General features: G+C 43.8%; 1 protein-coding gene across 3 annotated transcripts in view; it reads right to left on the bottom strand.

Moving 5' to 3' along the window:
* Positions 1 to 387: 387 nt before the first annotated feature.
* LOC126481668 (uncharacterized) overlaps positions 388 to 14588 on the bottom strand; it is a 462622-nt gene continuing 448421 nt past the window's right edge. For all 3 annotated transcript variants that reach the window (XM_050105599.1, XM_050105608.1, XM_050105615.1), the window contains 4 exons: positions 13109 to 13322; positions 8703 to 8848; positions 6870 to 8606; positions 388 to 1283 (listed from right to left, as the gene is read on the bottom strand). In XM_050105599.1, the coding sequence (XP_049961556.1) occupies positions 1221 to 1283; positions 6870 to 8606; positions 8703 to 8848; positions 13109 to 13322 (2160 nt within the window). In that variant the 3' untranslated portion in view covers positions 388 to 1220. The remainder of the gene's footprint in view (positions 1284 to 6869; positions 8607 to 8702; positions 8849 to 13108; positions 13323 to 14588) is intronic.

Here is a 14588-nt window from a genome sequence, read left to right as displayed (position 1 = left end):
TCAATTTTGGAAAAATTGTAAAAGGAATCAGTTGTTGTATTATTATTTTTGCAACCCCTACTTTCTTACAAGTTGGAAAGCAACAAGTAGATTCCTAAAGAATACTATCTACAAATAATTCAACTTGACAATGCCTGACACCTATGGATAGATCTGGCTACATATACGTTATGAACAAAATCCTTACCTAAATGTTTGACAAATGTCAAAATAATACTCAGGTCAAAAAATAATTAAGACAACATGTGTAGGTATTATTCGAAACATATATGCAGTGTATACACACAATGCAGTCTTAGGTTAATTGTTTCATTTAAATATCACTTACCCAACTTACGGTCTTGGTCAGCGCAACACTATGTTAAGAGAACCAATGCCTACACACGCTTAATAAAAAACTAATTTTATTCCCACGTTTAAAATGCCTGTAGCTGAACAATTGTTTTTATCGAAGACACTCAGAATTTCACACACAATGTATGTTTGTCATAAATATTTTGGTAGGAAAATCGTTACAAAGTATTTAGTCACTGTACTAGAAACAGCTTACTCCTTAATGAAACATAAAAAAATGGAATCCTAAAAATAGAGGGCATTAGTAAAGGCCCTTTTTATTTAAGGAAACAGTATGTTATTACATACGTACCGTATCTATGGTACTACTGGTATTTAAACATCTGTGGGCCAGCCATTTTATAATCATTCTTGTACATGTCAACAGATATTAATAAACTCTCTGTACAACAACGCTCAATCCACTTTTGGACGGTTCTGTTCACAGTTCTGTTCAGTATTTCCTTAGAAATGTTACACTTTTGCACACAAGTACTGTATAACAGATACAAAAAACATAATAATATTTTCTAATGTGAAAGATTTCTATTTTCATTGATTGATCACAAACTGAGCACCAAATGTTGTCACTGCGTTTTACGAATAATTGTATCGGGTTTTCTTCTGTACTGGTTCTGCATGCAACATCTGTCAAACGATTTCTAACAAAGAATAGAATTTATTGTTTAGAAAATTCTCGCAATCTTCGAGCTGACTGACGTAGCTTTTTGCTCACTTATATTACTATATATTAGTATTCTTACATTAAATATTTACATTGTCTTATGAGACTAATGTACAATAGAAATAAGATAATATAAAAAGTAACTGGAAGAATGGAAAAAATATTACACAATATATAAACGAATTCCTTTGGTCTTGTAATGTCAGCAGTGTGATTCAGAAGAGGAATGTCCCAGTATCTGCTGCTGAACGCGCTGCTCAATTTGCTGAAAATACAAACGTTCAGTTAGTGCAGTTCCCAGATGGTACGTGTTACTAATTTTTACTTTAGGTTAATGTCAAAATCAGAACGAAAAGCACTATAGCTATCTATTCTATTGAACTACGGGAACAAAGCATTCCATTTAAGAGCAAGGCATCGAATAGTAACAATAATTATTATTATTGAAATAATACAGTCTGTATTCCTGAAGATATAAGCTCCACGGGCGGAAGTAATTATTCATCAAAGCCTGAAAACTGTTAACTATTGCAATTTTTCTCCTGAAATACCCATTTCCTACAGTTAATTTCCTAAGAGGAAGGACGTGAGTGCCAGGAAAATGCTAATTTTGTTGCCTCGGAATTTTTCGAAAAATGTTACTTCAAGGCGAATTTCAGATGATTCTACATAGTGACCATGCACATCGTATTGCGCTAAAGTGCTACTGGTACATTGCTTGTTGTGAAGGAAGATAAATTGCAGGGTGAAAAGACAACAATGTGGATACTCGTTCTGTAAAGCTGAACGCTTGCCAAGCTCAGAATGGTTCTATAGTGCGTGATTGAAATTAATAAGAATATAGTCGGCCGCAAATAGGCGATGACAACAGAGACGCTAGTCCGTAAGTGATACGAACAGGCAGCACTCCATTCTTCGAAAAGTTTTCCTGTTTGCAGGGAACAGCTAATTGCACACAAAACGAGACAAATCGCGCATCGAGGGGACACAGTATTAAAGTGACTGCGAAAAGCTTCTCTCTTACAAGTACCACGAAATTGAAATCGTTGCTAAAGGGCAAACAGCTGTTACTGCAGGATTATTAGTAATTCAAATATCGGTCCTTAGCTCCCGGAAATATATTATTCACGCGTAATTACTTAAGTCTGTCTCGATGGCTGCTTCGCTGATCAGGTTACGCATTAATCTTATCGAGAAAAATAATTTTCCGTGACAGGTGACAGTACTGTTCTAGATAGTCAGACAATACAAGTTATTGGCATAAAGATCTCAATCTTCTTCCCATGATTTTGTGAATGACCACGAGGAGATGATGATGATGATGATGATGCCGTAATCGTCCGATGTGGGTTTTGAAGCTGACGCCATCTTTGTGTTTTTCGAAAGGAATTGATTTTTTACGAGTGCGATGATGATACATCCTTGCAGTGCTTGCGGCGCCTCCCTCCCTCTCCCCCGATCATAATTAGGCTTACTTAAGACGTGGCGCAGTGGTTAAGACACTTGTCTATTATTCGGGAGGAGCGTGGTTTAGCACACCGTTTGGCTGTCCATATTTAAGTCTTCCATAAGTTTTGTTAAGTAATTTAGACGAATGACGGTTCCTTTTGAAACGATTTAAACTTGTTCCTCCGCATCCTCTCTTAATTGAATTGCGCACATCCCTAATAACGGCCGGCCGTTGTGGCCGAGCGGATGCAGGCGCTTCAGCTTGGATCCACGCGACCGCTACGGTCGCATGTTCGAATCCTGCCTCGGGCATGGATGTGTGTGATATTCTTAGGTTAGTTAGGTTTAATAGTTCCAAGATCTAGGGGACTGATACCTCAGTTGTTAAGTCCCATAGTGCTCAGAGCCATTTGAACCTAATAACATTGTCACTGACAGAGTGTTAAAACACAAATCTACGTCCCTTACTTCCCTGCAGTAAGTGCCGTAAGCACTTAAGGAGAAACTAGTTTAAGCCAACGGCCTCCAAGATGACTGCAGCCGACTGCCAGAACCTATCCCGAGGTCTGCGTGATTAGCACCTGACTTACACTGAACTCAAAGTGCCACTGGCGTGTACTTCGATGTTGATAATCTTTCTTCAGTCTGGAGCTAATGTTTCATCACAGTGAATGTAAACCTTTACTCCGTAAATAAATGTGCAGACACCATGTGCTTGTTTGTAACAGGGACAATAAATGGTTGAAAAGCAAACACACCCGAATGTTTTTTTTTTATTGCTCAGGGCCTACAGAATAGTAGGTAACTCGTAAATAAGTTTTATGTATGCTACACTATGACGCTGCTACTTTTTGAAGTTTTACAATTAGGTGATAAGCTTATTTCGGCTGCCATTTTCAAGCGATCTGGAATTACAGTTTTTACATCACATATCTGACTGGTTTTGTAACAGCGTGTCGAGTACTTACTTCCATATCTCATCTTGACGCTGTAGCTGTCAAACATTTCTGCGTATTGTATTTGCAGTGCAAACAGTTCCTTTTTTGGTGTATATATATATAATGTTATTCATCTATGAAATTGTGTGATGGTTATAGATTCTGTGTGTAGGTTTGTCGGAATAGTCCTTGGTTATCATGTTATGTACTACCATGTTCTAAAATTTCGACGCAATTTTCAATATGACCCTTTTAGAAATAATAGCAATATACACACGCACACGAAAATACCCAAACAAAATCCTAAAGAACAGACTGAACTAAAAATTTTATTGAAAATTTCGTCGACATTTTAGAACACGGTAACAAATAACACGGTAAGCAAAAACAACTTACATACAGCACAGACTTACGTTAACTGACTGGCAACATCGTATGCAGTATCACTTGTGTCACTGAAGCCAGTCCTTTAGAAACGCAGTATGGCGGAGGGCGCAAGGACGTGTAAACAGCTGTTTATTTACTGATAGAGCAGTCGTTAGAAATGAGAATAAACTGATAACTACGTTGCCTTTTGAGTTTTGACACAATGGTCGATACATGCCTGTATTTGGCTGTATTTTTCATATAGCAGACGGAAGATACAAGGACAGGAACTGGTCTCAATGCAAGCCTAACTAGAAACATCCTATGGGTTTTTGCTTTTGTAGTGTCTGTAAGCTCAAATGTTCAAATGTGTGTGAAATCTTACTAAGGTCATCAGTCCCTAAGCTTACACACTACTTAACCTAAATTATCCTAAGGACAAACACACACACCCATGCCCGAGGAAGGACTCGAACCTCCGCCGGGACCAGCCGCACAGTCCATGACTGCAGCGCCGCGCCTAAGACCGCTCGGCTAATCCCACGCGGCTGTCTGTAAGCCTAAATAATTACAGGACCGTTTTGTCTTATCTGAGATACTGACAGAGTTTAAACATTTTATACATTTTTTAGGGTTTTAATAAACCTAGTATTAACAGACGTAGCTTAGTGATGTGTTTTTAACCAATTTTGATCAACTTCGGCTTTTCTTTGAATAGAGTGCTCGTTATGCACGTGTTCCAGAAGTAGAACGCGCTGTATGGCGTTAGTAACAAGTTCTTTATTTATTTGAGTGTTCTTACGAAAACTCTAGTCTGCTTCAAACGCGAGGTGTGTGTGTGTGTGTGTGTGTGTGTGTGTGTGTGTGTGTGTGTGTGTGTGTGTAGCTTTATCTTCTTCTCATAATACTGTTCTATAACGTGTGTGTTAAACTCAACTAGTAGGCAGGTATTTGCTTAACAGCAGAACTTTTTTATATTACCTACTAAAGTTTAGAACATCATTTCGTTTCAGAAAACCATTGTAGTCCCATATACAATCTTCCTGACGCCGACATCTCACCTCACCAAACGTCTGGCTTCAGTAGAAGATGCGTTTTTGCCAGTCTAGTAACGTATGTCTGTGACACAAATCTATACATAGACACTATAACCACCACACACTTCCATAGATGAATAAGATAAATACACTGATCAGCTAGAACATTATGACCAGGACCTACTATCGGTATAAACCTGTCCAGGCGATAACAGCGTCACCTGCCGAAGTATGATTGCTAGTCAGACACATGCACGGTGCATGCAGTATCAGGGAACATGCTGTCCGTGTGTAGAATGGAGACGGCGATGTATCTGAGTTTGACTGAAGACACACTGATGTGGCCCGGAGGCTCGGCACGATCCTTGCAGAAACTGCACGACTTTGTCGGGTGTTAGTGAAGTACCGTGGCGTCTTCAACAGATGGCGAGACCGAGGTGAAACCACGTCCAGACGTTGTGGGATTGGGCGGCCACCCTTCATTAAAGATATTGGACGTCGATGGCTAGGTTGAGTGGTAAAACAGGAGAGGCGGCGAATTGTGGCGTAACTAACATCAGACTTTAATGGTGGGCAGAGTACAAGTGTGTCTGAACACACAGCGCATCGAACACTCCTTACGATGGGTCTCCGCAGCCGACGACCCATGCATATGCCAATGTTAACACCCCTGCATTGGAAATTACGACTGAAATGGGCACGTAACCGTCGACAGTGGATATTGGTGCAGTGGCACAGCACTGCATGGTCCGATGAATCCCTACTTTCTTCATCATGCCGACGGGAAGGCGAGAATCCGTCGTCTTCCAGGGGAACAGCTCCTTGACACCTGTACTGCGAGACGGAGACAAGCTGGCAGCGGCTCTATACGCTCTGATTTCACGTGGGCATCCATGGGCCCAGTGGAGATCGTGCAAGGCACTATGACGGCTAAGGAGTACCGTATACTGGTTGCATCCCACATACACCCCTTCAAGATGATCATGTTTCCCAACAGCAATGGCATTTTTCAGCAAGATAATGCGCCATGTCACAAGGCCATGAGCGCGGTGGAGTGGTTCGAGGAACTCAGTGGTGAGTTCCAAATGACGTTCTTGCCCCCCAACTCGCCAAGTCTGAAGCCGATCGAGCCCATCTGGGATGTGATTGAATGTGGTGTCGGAGGTCATCGTCGCTCTCCCTGGAATTTACGGGAATCAGGTGATTTTATGGGCAGATGTTGTGCTAACTCCCTCTAATGACTACAAAGGCCCGATTGCTTCCCTGCCACGATGCGTCACCGCTTTTATCCGTGCCAAAGGTGGACATAATGTTCTCGTCGATCAGTGTACGTAACCATACAACATCGTTGACCTGTGTCAAGTAAAGCTGTCAAAGTTATAGAAAACGAAAATTACATCACACACACACACACACACACACACACACACACACACACACAAAACCAAACGGGAATATAATGTAAAAATTGCATATACTAAGATCGCTATAAAACTGCATATAGCCTCAAAATAACAATGCAGCCGAAAGAAACTTATAGCTTAAGTGTACAACTATTGAGTAAAGCTTAAAAAATATAAGCGTCCTGTTGTAATGTACATAAATTGACATACAAATGTGTATAGACTTATTTGTCTTCAGGAAAACAGAACTGAATACATAGTTGAAAATTAAGAAAAACATTCGGCGCTTTAGTTTTCTCTTACATTGGTCTCCTGGAAATGAGCGATGACATTAGTAGAGGAAACCCTTTTAAATTTTTTTTCATCTCACAGATATCTCTTATCCGTCAGAAGACCTTCGGTATTAAGGAACTGTACTACATACTTACTGTTGTCCGATTAGTATCAGAAGAGGATAATTAGTATCCATTTGGAGAAAGAGAATTTAATCAGAGACTGCAGTTGATACAAGTATGTTACCACTCCAGCAGGCAATATTAGTGGAACATTAGTATCAGTAGAACAATGCAGCAGAAAGGACAGACCTTCACCATCGAGCCCATGATTAGTATGTAAGAATCGGTATTGTCTGGTTAGTGTTGAGTATTTGTTTTCTTACCCTCTGTATGGATTTGTTTCTGGCGTGTCTAGCAAGCAGCTCAAGCTCTGTAAGGTACGCAAGGCTTTCGGACTTAAAGATTGCACCTTCCAGTTCTGGAGTTAGCATTGGTGGGCTGGTCTTCTTCCGTAGCAGAGACTTCACGTTCCATTTTGACGTGCTGGCCCTCAGAGTCGACGCAGGGCTCGCGCTCGATTCCAGCTTAAACTCCGGAATAGAGCTACTGCCATTGGGAACGCTGGAAGCCCTTACAGGTGGCTTATCTTTGCCATCCCTCAGTACGACGTTCTCTCTGCTCCCCGCGCTCACCGGTGACAACCTGGAGGGCGCCTCTGTCTTACCGGCGACACTGTCGCCGACCGAGCACTTGCGCGGCTCGGGAGCCTCCTTCACCTCTATCTTAGGTGGGGGCGGAGGTGTCCTTTTCTTCTTCTCCGGCGCGGGCGCCTCGGTAGTGCCCGCCGGAGAATACAGAGAGATAATGGCAGCTCCACTCGTGTTGCAGATGGCGTAGGATACCTGCTGCTCGGCCCCACCGACAAGGCTGCCAGAGCTACCAGTGACAGAGGGCGGTTTGGAACATGTGGGTGTGGGCTGTTTCGAATTGCCGTGAGACGGCGAGCTGTAACCGGAGGAGGACTGCGACCCACTTCCGGCGGAAGCGACTACTACGACCGAAGTTGCCTTACCCTGCGAGGAGTCTGCCGGCAGCTCTGGCGGCGACACGCACTCGCTCAACGTCTTTGTGCTACCGCTGCCGCTGGCGTCACTGTCCCGCCACTTCACTCTCACCACGGGCGCGCTTCCCCCCGGCAACGCCAGCTCGGCCCCGTTAATCGACCTGCACGTCTCAGACGGCGTCTCTATCGTGTTCGGCGACTCGAGGTCCTGTATCAGCTGCAGCGCCGCCTCCAGCTCCTTGGAGAACTCCGTGTCGCTGCCCTTGGGCTCGGTCCGCTGCGAGTTGTCCAGCGACGAGCCCTGCAGGCTGTTGCTGCCCTTCGACTCTGTCTGAGTGGGCTCAGAGCAGTCCTCGACCGTGACGCTGTCGCAGGTGCTCTGCGGCGACACGGGCTGCTGCTGGTGCAGCCTCTCCTTCTTCGAGCGGATGGCCTGCTGCAGCTCGACCATGAGCGAGGCGTACTGCACCTTCTCGGGCACGTGCAGCACCTCGACGGCGGCGGCCTTGCTGAAGGTGTCGCTGCGCGGCCGCAGCGAGTGCGAAGACTTGGCGTGGTCGAGCGTGCCGCGCGCGTCGCACTCTAGCGACTGGCGGCTCTGCTCCGCGTTGAGGCTGATGGCCGTGTTGAGCCGCGACCGGTACAGCGTCGGCTCAGTCAGCCTCTCCAGGCACTCGTAGATGGGCGGGTTGAAGCTAGAGTCCTGCGACGAGCTCTCGGACACGCCGGCCGGCGACGGCGTCCTCGAGAAGCTCTTCATGTAGTTGAGGCTGCGGCCGCCGTTGCTGTCGTCGCTGACGGGTTCCACGTGCACCGTCGGGTTCACCAGGAACATCTTCTGGTCCAGGTTCTGCTCGTCGCAGATGATGTCGATCTTTGGAGTAGAGTGCTTCCGAGAGCTGAACGTCTTAGTGTCGTACGGTACATTGTTATTTGGAAGCTTGAGGTACGGAGATTCGTTCTTCGACGACGAGGTAGTGTCGGTATCGAACACCCAGGATTGTGCGTATTGGCTGTATATATTCTGCGCCTGTTTGGCGACAGAGCTCGTTTTTTTCTGAAAAATGAAAACAAAAATTGCGTTAAAATGCTATCGTGCGCTGTTACACATTACATAGCGACATCTGAAGTTACCATTAAATAAATGTCTTACTCTCGGTATGATATACTCGATGTCCGACACCTGTTCGTGCACATTTTTTGGCTTCTGTCTCCTCTGCATGGAGCAATAAGTGAACTGCGTGTCAAAAAACGATGTAATAACTGCCAGCGCTGAACTAATACTTGTAGTTATGCGAGCTGTTGAAAAAGAAAAGGGAATTCACATTATATTTATTCAACAACATAAATGAGGCTTGCTGACAGATTAAAACTGTGATGGAATGGGACTCGAGCCTGCTCCATTGCCTTCTTCGAGTATTGTAACAAGAGTATAATAATGATGATAGTAACAAAATAGTCAAATGTGTAGGTTCTAGTCCCATTCTTTACAAGTGTTTTAATCTGTGAGAAAGATACAATGCAGCGTGCAATCCTCTGCAAATTGTATGACCCATTCTTGGAAGAATATAACAAAATACTGATCAACTCGGCACTTACATTTAAGTTATCAAAAATAGAAAGCAAAAGTTTCTATTATAGAAATGACTTAAGTTTACGAAGTTTCTTGCACTCTACGTAGTTTATATTCATCATTCGTTCTGTATCGAGTTTTCAGCTTCAAGACTTGCACAGTGGAGAATACTTATACAAGATAGTTGTTTGAGACCATGACAATATAAAGGAGCCGTACAAGTATCTACACACACCTAAAATTTAATAAAACGGAGGACTTTGTTAACGGCTCACAGCTGCGCCACAAAAACATTACATGTTCCCAGCAACAACTGGTGTCCCTGACCGGACGAATATCTATGGTAGCAAGACACTAAAGAACAACTCAAGTGCATACACTAGTTATGTGGAAATGTGTAGTAAGGTCTTATGGGACTAAATTGCTCAGGTCATCGGCCCCTAACCTTAAGCACTAAAACACCCACACCCCCCCACCGCCCCCCCACCCCCCCCCCCACACACCCCCACACCCCCCACACCCCCCCCCACACACACACACCCCCCCACCCCCCCCCCCCACACACACACACCCCCCACACCCCCCCCCCCCCCACACACACACACCCCCCACACCCCCCCCCCCACACACACACCCCCACACACACACACCCCCACACACACACCCCCCACACGCCCCCCCCCCCACACCCCCCCCCCACACACACGTTTGCTAAACATCTCCGTAACGCTATCACGGTCACCAAATAACCCTGTGACGAAACGCGCCGCTCTTCTTTGGATCTTCTCTATCTCCTGGGTCAACCCGATCTGGTACGGATCCCACACTGATGAGCAATACTCAAGTAAAGGTCGAACGAGTGTTTTGTAAGCCACCTCCTTTGTTGATGGACTACATTTTCTAAGGACTCTCCCAATGAATCTCAACCTGGTACCCGCCTTACCAATAATTAATTTTATATGATCATTCCACTTCAGATCGTTCCGCACGCATACTCCCAGATGTTTTACAGAAGTAACTGCTACCAGTGTTTGTTCCGCTATCATATAATCATACAATAAAGGATCCTTCTTTCTATGTATTCGCAATACATTACATATGTCGATGTTAAGGGTCAGTTGCCACTCCCTGCACCAAGTGCCTATCCGCTGGACAGTTATGTTGATACCACAGGTTCCTTCTAGTCTGCAGAAGAACGTCTCGTAGCACCCGTGGAAGATGGTCCGCTAGGAGGCTGAGATACCGTGCGCGTTGATTGTTCCGTCTACGAAACATAGGCCCATGAGCTTATGCCACACCACACGTTTACTCTCCTTGGACGCTGACATTCTGACGAAGCCAACAGACATTGTCAATGGACCAACAGTGAATGTTTCGGTGGTTTACCTGGCCATGATTGGTATATGTGGCTTCATCACTGAACTAGATACACGATACATCTGGGATATCCTGTCTGAATGCCCACGTACAGAATATAACACGAATATCTCAGTCTATTTCAGTCACCTCTTGATGGAGAGAGATACGGTAGTGATGGAACCTATGTCGATGAAGAAAGCGTAGAACGCTTGCCTACTCACGCCACTTCCTCGTGCGACTGCGCGGAAGCTAACGTGCCGATCAATTGCGACAGCAGCAAGAATATTGTTTTCCCCCCTCTTCTGTCGTCACTTGTTTCCTTCTGTTACGTCGTCTAGGTGTTACACTACCAGTTTCAGGTAACTGATTGAATAGGTTGATAAATATCTGCCGAGATGTGGACGTCTATTTGGGTATCTTGCCGTATACACGGTACAAGAACCAACAACTTTCTTCCTATACTCTCCATACAGCATGAGCATGTCTGCTTTTTCTGCATTGGTAAATCCCATCGTCCACTCACGACCGATTACTTCGACTGTCACACACTGACTCACTAGCAACTCGCAGAGCACTCAAGGAATACGCAAGCACACTCAAGCAAACAAACAACATCGTGCCTAGCAATTACGCAGGTCGAATGGCACAAACAAGTATCGGTATGGAATGTTTTTCAACATACGGTATCTCGTAAGCGACTCACGCTAGAGCCCTGAAACAAACACCACTGATGATCTAATTTACATTACTTGCAGTTTGTTAATGTAAATAGCCATTGTTCCAGACAAAAAAGTTTGTGTTTGCAGCAAAACAAACTTTCTAAGTATTATTACAATCTGTTTATTAACTAACAATACCAGCCCCTGACCACCAATACATTCTGTGAAATCGGCACATCAATAGCACTTTCCATTTCCGCAATATTTGCTGTGCAAGTTTTAGGTGATTCACCCCAGACACTCGACTCAGGGAACCGTTCCGTCATCTATGCAGACGACACAGCTGTCGCTGATCAAGGAGCGACATTTGAGGAAGTAGAATCGAAGCTAGCATCTGCCCTCTAAGAGCTTGCTATCTGCTATGACGACAACCACTTCAAAACCACTCCGGATAAAACTCAAGTGTGTACATTCCACCTACGCAATAAGGCGAGCAGAAAATTGAATGCACCTGGAAAGAGCGCAGTTTAAATCACTCTGTTCACCCCGAATACGTAGGGTTAAAACTGGGCCATTCCTTAACTTACGAACAACGCTGTATATACACCAGACAAAGTATGCACCAGGTGAAGTCTCCCTATGCGAGCTGACTAACACCACGTGGGGAATGCAGCCCAACGTTCTTAGCTCATCCGCTCTTGCTCTGCGTTTCTCTTCTGCAGAATACGCCGCTCCAGCGTGAAGGTACTCTGCACATGCTAATCAACTTGCTGATGTAGCTCTTCATGAGACATGCCGCATAGGCACATGTTGCCTAAGACCAACTCCAGTCAACACGTCCAGTTGTATGGAGACTGGTGGCAGCATAAACTGAAACGAGAAAGCAAAGAAGAGATATCCAAGACATGCATTGTTGGGAATTCGCGCGTTTCCATCACGACTGACATCCAGAAGCAGCTTTCTCCTTATAACAGGATCAATTACAGCTTCAACAGAAGCCTGCCGAACTGAGCTGTGGAGTACAAAATCCCCTGGAGTGTTATGGCCAGCAGAAGATAAGCTGCCATTAGGCTGCCATCTCCAATAGGGGACGTGGACGACCCTCAAGCAGAATGAGAACAGTGATGACGAAGTACAAGATTAATTTGAAAAAGTTGGGTACCAGTAATGATGAGCTTTTTGAGTGTGGGGGCAAGGCATAACTCTCAACACTTGTTGGTTTGCGGTAATCTGAGTGATCCCTGTGACATGGAACACTTTTTTGGCAGGTAATGACAATGTCGTTTTGGCTGCTGAATATTTGACACATGAAGTGTGAAGTCTCACAAGGGTTAATATTACATTGTAGTTTCAGGATGATATTTGTTTTGGTGCCTTTTTTTGGGCTCTGATAAATAAAAACATAATATCCCCTTTCGTAATCTCCAGATTTACGACGAGATAAGACTGCCCCTCTGTTGAATCTTTTCAGAGGATGCTTCACAGCCGTTCAAGGCAGTCGTCAATCGAACCATGAACCACTTTTAGCCGCTATTGATTCGGCCAAAGTTTTTTTTTTCCACTCTCAGCGTGAAAACAGAACCACGCTGATGGAGAAACTAACGCTGAATCTTTAAGTACAGCGTCTATCAATTACGGTATATCTCACACTGTCACTTACATGAGCTCCTGTCAATAATTTAACCCGTGGCATATGGAAGCCTCAATAGTAAAACATCCAAGTAGTTTTATGGATCCATTCCTATCCCATAGATAATTTAAAAAAATAAATTAAAAAACCAAAGAGAAACATCAGAGTACACAACAGTTTGACCTCAGGTCATCATGCAATCGTTTCATACGAGTTCACGGTCAATAAGCGAACAAAACATGTTTCAACCATTATCTCTTCGAGGGGGTCACAGATGCTAAAACGAAACTGAAACAGGTAGAAGAAAATAGTTTTGAAAACACTGCGAATACACTTACCGTAGAATATCAGTTTCCGTAAGTTATTCTGACTAATTAATTTGCTAACATCCTCAGTCAAGAACAGATTCCACTCTCCGACTTCTAGGACGACGAGATTCACTGCATTGAACGCCAGTATCGAAATGGCGAAATACAGCAACGATTCTTGTTTCTTTGGTGTGAGATCTCCTATACATGCTAGCATGGCAGCTCCAATGCCGATGACAATGTTCTGAAACGAAGAAAATACCTGAGTTAGTTCGGTATATCTCACAAAAACATTGCTACTGTCTAAGCAAGAATTACCAAATAATTTCACAACAAACAGTAAATATCACCGGTGCATACCGTAAAATGAGTTTATTAGTAGCAGTTGAGGAGCTGAGTGTAAATTCTCAGTCAATAACGGTAGACGCGTCACTGATCATCGGAGAAGTAAGAAATCTGATACTGTGGGTACCTTACAAGCATCAAGAGACTACGGTGCAATGAAGTGCTAACGATAAATTATCCTAATCTTTTTGGAACATGGAAGTTCAAAATGTTTTGGATACAACCGATGGCATCCCAAGCCTTAGAAAAGAGGGGTCTTTTTTTTTTGCTGTTATCGCTCGCATCACGTGCAGCCAGAAGGTGGTGTCCACGAGAGTAAATTTGAGGACTGTTTTATATCTCTCCTCAGAGAACTCTCGTGGTGCGCATAAGCTAGCACATAGCCCAGATCGAACAAAATTTCGTGTCCAGATCATTACAGCTAGTAATGAACTTTATATACGGTAACTCTTGACCCAATTAGGCAGACACTGGTTGAAGACCGTCGTACAAAACTTCGATTACTGGAAACACTTTTGTAAGAGACATTTACTACTGTCAAGTTTTTAAGCTTCAGTTGACGCGTTTAGCGGCAGTAACATCATAGGCAAATTCGCATTTGAGTACGAAACCAGTGCTGAAATGTTTGAACTCTACAGACAGACTGAACTATCTGGCATCTTTTGAATGAGGACGAGCTAACTACCCCTGAAGTTTGTCTTGTGAGAGCGTCCATTTAACAGGTGAGTGTGGTGAAAAACGACTATCGGCGAGAAGCAGTAAAGCTAAATACAATATCTTATGCATATAATATTGTCTTATACACAAAAGTACGCCAGTCATTAAATGACTCAGGAAAAGGAAGACCAGCTTTGCAACGTTATCATAGTGAAATGTAATGGCACATCAATTCTTAGCTTCTCTGTCAAGATACATTCAGAACTCCCTACTGGGATTTCAGCTTTTCGTTTCTTTTTTCTCGTATTTACAACGTAACTCACTGTGTTCAGCACAGATACATTCCACATTGAACAAAAATTATTTAAGTAAGTTCTCATAAGACGATTCACTTATTTAGCACTAATTATTTACCGTAGAAATCATTAACTTTGTTTTCAAAATGAACTGTACGGATAGCTACTGCCACAGTGGAAGTTATTAATGAAACGCATTCAGTAGTGTATCA

This window comes from Schistocerca serialis, chromosome 1 (assembly GCF_023864345.2).
Source record: "Schistocerca serialis cubense isolate TAMUIC-IGC-003099 chromosome 1, iqSchSeri2.2, whole genome shotgun sequence".
Lineage (NCBI taxonomy): Eukaryota > Metazoa > Arthropoda > Insecta > Orthoptera > Acrididae > Schistocerca > Schistocerca serialis.
The sequence above is the reverse complement of the archived record's forward strand: the minus strand, read 5'-3'. Positions and strand labels throughout refer to the sequence as shown.